The sequence below is a fragment of the Diospyros lotus genome, chromosome 8 (assembly GCF_014633365.1).
Source record: "Diospyros lotus cultivar Yz01 chromosome 8, ASM1463336v1, whole genome shotgun sequence".
In the NCBI taxonomy this organism is placed as follows: domain Eukaryota; kingdom Viridiplantae; phylum Streptophyta; class Magnoliopsida; order Ericales; family Ebenaceae; genus Diospyros; species Diospyros lotus.
Window position 1 is genome coordinate 12,311,577 of NC_068345.1, and position 6,268 is coordinate 12,317,844.

The 6,268-nt window shown below is 35.1% G+C and overlaps 1 protein-coding gene across 1 annotated transcript; it reads left to right on the forward strand.

Moving 5' to 3' along the window:
* Window positions 1-1,017: 1,017 nt before the first annotated feature.
* Window positions 1,018-3,369, forward strand: LOC127808523 (2-hydroxyisoflavanone dehydratase-like). The gene is made up of 2 exons (XM_052347098.1): window positions 1,018-1,030; window positions 2,486-3,369. Exons 1-2 carry the CDS (start codon window positions 1,018-1,020, stop codon window positions 3,367-3,369), a joined length of 897 nt encoding a protein of 298 aa, XP_052203058.1.
* The last annotated feature ends 2,899 nt before the right edge of the window (window positions 3,370-6,268 follow it).

Here is a 6,268-nt window from a genome sequence, read left to right on the forward strand (position 1 = left end):
TATAAACTCTAATCTTAATACCCTCTCTCTATATATATGTGATTGAATTTCATTCTCATTGTTTTGATCATTTGTAGCTCAAAGACCATGTTTTATGCATGATCAAGAGGAAAATAAGCAATCCTGGCTCGAAGTGGTGCAAACTAATGAAAAATGAAGATTTCACGACGAGCACGATGATTGCTTGCAGAACAAAGATGATGAAATTAATGTTGTAGAAGCTCCCAGTAGATGATTAGATGAACTGTAACAGAGGAATAACAATAGCAATGCTAAGGAGCTGTTTGGAGGACATTAAAAATGCAACCAGCTGCAGCCTCGCAACAAGAGGGTATTGGAATCATGTATGAGAACCCGCAATCGCTATCTCTCGACCTGTCGTTACCAGATGAAGCTTTCATGTTCTACGAAGATTTTGTTGCTGGATGGTTTTGTCCTTACGATGATTTGTTCAACATTAATAATGCAGCAGCAGCAGAAACCTCCCAACAAGATGGTATTGGAACCATGTATGAGAACCCGCAGTCGCTGTCTCTCAGCGATGAGTGGTTGCTTGATGAAGCTTCCGTGTTCTTCAGAGATTTTGTTGCTGGATGGTTTGCTCTTTACGATGATCTGTTCAACATTGTGCAAAATAGAAATGATCATAGAAGTGGACAAGATCACCATGAGCTTTCAGCATCTGACTATGGAGAAAACAATGGGGAAATTTCAACGATGGCAATACCTGAAAGAACCGATAATGTTTCCATGAATATTGAACAAAATATGCAGCAACCGCCGAGTTTCGATGATCTCCTCAACATTGTGCAAAAAAGAGATGACCGTAGAAGTGGACAAGATCACCATGAGCTTTTAGCATCTGATTATGGAGAAAACAATGGAGGAATTTCAACGATGGCATTACCCGAAAGAACTGATAATGTTTCCATGAATATTAAACAAAATCTACTGCAACAGTAGACTTTCGATGATCTGTTCCTCGATGAAGCTTTCAAGTTTCTTGGGAATTGGACTATGGAAAAGCCTGGTAAATTGCCTGGAGAAGACGATCGTAGAAGCCCCAAGATGAAGAAGAATTAATTAGAATAGATATTTAGGTTTGATTATGTACTCATAAAACCATCATCAATAAAAATTTAAATGATTTGATCACGTTCAGTGTTTGAGGAAGTGACCATTGTGTGCTTTAATTGAATAACAATAGATTCAGACAAGGTACGACACGGTGAAAAGTGATCGACACGGGAGCAGGGCATTCAGTGGTTTTAGGTGAGTGTCTTGGCACAAAATTCCCTCAGAAAAGTTCAAATGCTTAATGCCCTTTTCATTGATTTTCCCTTTCCTTTTGTGTTCTTTTCAAATTGAAGCTTTGCACGCACCTGAATTCCCTTAACCTTGATGTGTAGGTTGCTATTTTTAAGGATGTCTCCTCCACATGGTTAAGCTTGTAGACCCCTAGAACCCTATTTCAAGCATTTTGAACTTAATTGGAACCTACTGGTGGCCTCCAGCACTATTGCATACACATTCGACATATATCATATGGCTGATTTTAGATTTTTATGTATTTCCCCTTGTTCTCTATCTCAATTTAATCCTTTAAACCTCAACTGCAACTTTGCATCATCAAAGTGCAGGACCAAACCTGTTACATATATATCTTCTCAAGTCCCTTGTCAATATCCCCCAGGCCATGTAAATTCTGATAAGCTGTGAAGAGTTTCAAAAATTAGGTTTCTGCTTGAACAAGCTCACATATTCTGACTCAACTTAAAAATAACACTAAAGAAATGCAACAGCTTGATTCTAATTTACTTTTCATTCCCAACATGCTACTGGTTATTTCTCTTTCAAATTAAACAAGCTAAACTTATGTATTCTCAATCCAGTGCACAAGTTCAGAATGAACACACATCTGTTGTCAGTTGCACCTAACATGGATTTTTGGAGATATCTTTCCATGTTCAGTTTCAAACACATGAATTTGAATAAAAAAGAAATCAACAAGGCTTCAAAAGGAAGTCTCTGCATTTTCTTTCGAACTAAATTTGGTCATTTAGTTTTAACTTGAACAAATATAACATTGATGACTTCTTCTTCTTTTTCTATTTTTAAATTTTTTTTTCTATTGATAGCAAACTACATATATTTGTATATTCTCTGACTGGTTCTAGAACTTAATATAGACACATTACAACTATTATTGATGAGCTTGTGGTGGGTTTAGATGACCTACAACCTGTTTCTGATCTTCATGCATTACCTTTATTCGGGTAGCAACAGCTTGGCTATTGCATGTGGCAAGGCATTTTGAAATCCCATTAATCAAGGGCTACCCCCAACTGCTGTCTATATATAATGGACTTCGAATATCGAGTTTATCATTCACCAAACATCATTCAACACTTGCAAATGGCTTACAACAAAAACTCATCATTTGTATTACTCTTTCAAGTGTTGATTTTTGTGCTTGCATTAACAGGGGTATCTCGTGGGGAGCAAGAGGGTGTCGGCGATGTGGATACCAAGAATGTGACAATTGTGGAGGGTGGCGTATTTGGCAGGATTTATGTCCCCAAGTCTGTCAATTCTACTAGAAAACTTCCCCTCCTTGTTTTCTATCATGGCGGATCCTTTATCTATAACAGGGCATTTTCTCCCTTTTATGACAACTACATTTCGGCATTCGTAAGGAAAGCCAACATTGTTGCATTCTCGGTTGACTACAAATACTATATCCCCACTGCATACGAGGATTCATGGCTTGCCCTCAAGTGGGTTGCATCGCACGCTTCTGGCCATGGCCCCGAGGCATGGCTAAACAGCTTGGCTGATTTTGAGAGAGTTTATGTAGCTGGAGATAGCGCAGGCGCCAATATTGCACACAATTTGCTCATGAAACAACAACAACAAGAAGATGTTGTTAACATCAAGGTCAAAGGGATGGCCTTACTGCATCCATACTTTTGGGGGAGCACGCTAATAGGGAACGAGACCGGCTTGGATGTGTCTTCGAGATCATATGCTTCACATATTTGGTTGGATGCCATCAGGAAGCCGGAGTTGTGGGGTACTAATCTAGGCAATAAACTGTTGGATGACCCGCGAGTGAACCCACTGATGGATTCAAGGCTTTCGAGCCTACCCTGTGGCAAAGTGTTGGTTGTGGTTGGTGATGAAGATATATTCAAGGACAGGGGCTTAGTTTACTATGATGCACTGCGCAAGAATGGATGGACAGGAGAGCCTAAACTTTTGATGACCGAAGGCACGCATTGCTTTTTCTTGACAGAAATCGACTCTACTCCACTTTCTAAAGTCATTTTCGAACATCTATCTTCTTTCATCAATGGTGTACTTATCTGATGTAAATTGGCCAGGAACACACATGCTTGACCAATAAAAATTAGATTACTCAAAAAAATGAGAATAATATTTGATGTACATGTACTTCCAAAGTAAAAAAAAAATGACAACTCAACATGAACCTTGCCATTTGCGCAGAGAATAAGTGTCTCATTCTTTCAATCCATTAATTGTGTTTATATGAACTTTAATTGTTTGATTGGCTCATAATATCATACAATTTCTGCTGATGTATATTGAGAATATGGTTTTGGCAGTGGTTCAAAATTTTCAATAAGATAATGAGAGAAACATGGACAGTTATTGATCAGAGCCATCAAATCTTTTTGCTTCTGGTTATTCTGTCTCTGCCCTCTGCGGCCACTCAACAGATCTTTCTGGATTTTGGTCTTGGTTTTCCATCTTTCAAAGCTCAAATGATTTTTGTTTAGCGTGAATTTTTTCACATTGATACCCTGTTCTCTTTGGGACCTTTTTCCTATTTTTCAGGATTTTGGAAAAATGGTTTGAGCCCCATTTGAGCCTATGTACCTCAAAGCCCACCTCAAGGGCACGCCCACATATCTAAAATCTCATTTTGGACTAGTTTCAACTTTAAGGTATTTTTCATGAGTTCACAGAGTGGAATGCATCTTTGACTATTTTTTGCACAAACTTCCATAAGAAAAATGAAATGTTATTTGAATGCTTAGTTGTTGTATTTTTTATGATATTTATGTATTAATATATTATATTTTATGTTATATCAAGATAAATATATAATGCATTAATGTACGAGTATTGTTAACTGAGTATTCAAATAACATTTCCCTATAATATAAGTTATACAAACATGAAAATGTTATAAAATCCATCAACTACACACCTAGCTTTTAATATTATTTCAATATGCTTAAAAACATATTATTGTCTTCATAAAATCATATTAAAATTATTTGAACGAGTGTTCTTTTTTTATTTTTATTATTCAAATAAATTTATAGAGTTTTATAAATACAAAATAAAATCATTTAAAAGAGTTCATACTTTAAATCATAAATAAATGGGTTTTAAAAATTTATAACTACTCCTTACCCTTTAATATTGATTGAATTAGATTAAATCACATTTTCTTCATATTTTCATTCGAGGAAATTTGTAAAGTTTAAATAAATTTGTGCTTTATGAATATAAATAAGGGTATACTAAACACTCCTGAATTTTAGTTATTTAATCTGAATATCATTTTAATTTTAAATTTTAAATAATCATATTTAAACTTTTAAAATTAGTCATGATATATTATTGATAATGGTTTAAGATCAATTACTAAAATCTACTTTGATCGGCGGCTTGTAAGAAGAGACAAGGTTGAATTTCTTAATTTACCTCTTAATGCTAAAGTTAGTAATGAGTACTAACAAATACCCATAGGGCTGAGACGGAATACTTAGTGCCAAGCTCTGCAAATATGACCCGGTAGGGAATGTTTCAAGTCAAATCAAGATGGTATCAAATCTCTTAAATCGGTTTTGTATCATTTGCGATTAAAATTCGAAATTTCAAATTTATTGACTTATCTTTTTTGAATCTAGGTTAAATAAAAGGACACGTGTAATTGTTTGATTGATCAAAGACAATGACAAGTGACACAGTCGGATTTGTTATTGAATGATATTGTGCAACTTTTTTGGTCCTAATTTCAACTAACAAACAGACATAAATGCAAGTAACGCATGATGCACCTATAAGGTCAAAGAGATCAAAAGTCTAAAGTTTTGGGGTAAAATCTATAAAAACAAATTCACGATTTTTTTTTTTTTGTGGTCATTCGAACTTTTTATTATTTTCATTACACCTTTATATTTATATTTTTTATTTAATTTAATCCATATACTTTTGACTTTTTTTCATATAGCAATCCCAACTTTTTGTAGTTTTGATTATATCCCTGACTTACATTTTCGAGTCAATTTAACCTACGCACTTTGATGTATTAAAAATGGGGTTAAATTAACTCATTTAAGTTTAACTTTTTTACACATCAAAGTACATGAGTTAAATTAACTCAAAAATATAAGTACGGGAGTATAATCAAAATAACAAAAAGTTTGACTTATCACATGTAACATCCCAGTATTGTTGGGAAAATAATAATAATTAATTTATATATTTGAAATAATTTATTGGTTATTTTATTAGATTGAGAAATTTAATAAGAAAATTAAGAAAAATGATCGTGGATGAATAAGGAGGTGATTGGGGGTTGTTTTGAAATTCCTGAGGTTTAAGTGTAATTTCAAAAACTGAGAGCTAGTATTTGTAGATAATTAATTAGCGCAGACATAATAATAAGGATGCTTACAGCATGGATGGTCTCGTATGCGCGAGGAAAGGCTTGGGCGATAGTTGGCGCGAGTTCAAGCCTTTAGGAAGGGAAATGTTGGAATTGATTCTAATGAATAGGGCACGAAACGACACCGTTTTGGGTGCCACACGATGGCCATGCTGTTGCCTTACTGGTGCCACATGTCAACCACTAAGCCTTCTCAACCATTGTACACCACTAGCTCGGGTTTCCAAAGGTGTGAAGCCATTCCAACCAAGAGAAGAATAAGTGGGAAGAATGATGAGTCTTAGGGGAGGAAAGTCAGTGGGTCTATTTCTTCCCTGAAAATCACTTTCATTATTTGTCTTCAAACGCCACATTCTAAGCTATGTATCCTAGAGTTCGAACCATTAAATACGAGGCAAACATTAAGTTGCCAACATTCAATTGCCATTATGGGGAAATGACAAGTTTGAAGGTCTCATATATAAAAGTGATCCCAAGAAGGAGGTTCTTCGGGTGTAATAAATATGAGGTAAGATTGGTTTTGTTTTCAATTTGAAACTCATCTATTTCTATTGTTAGGCATTG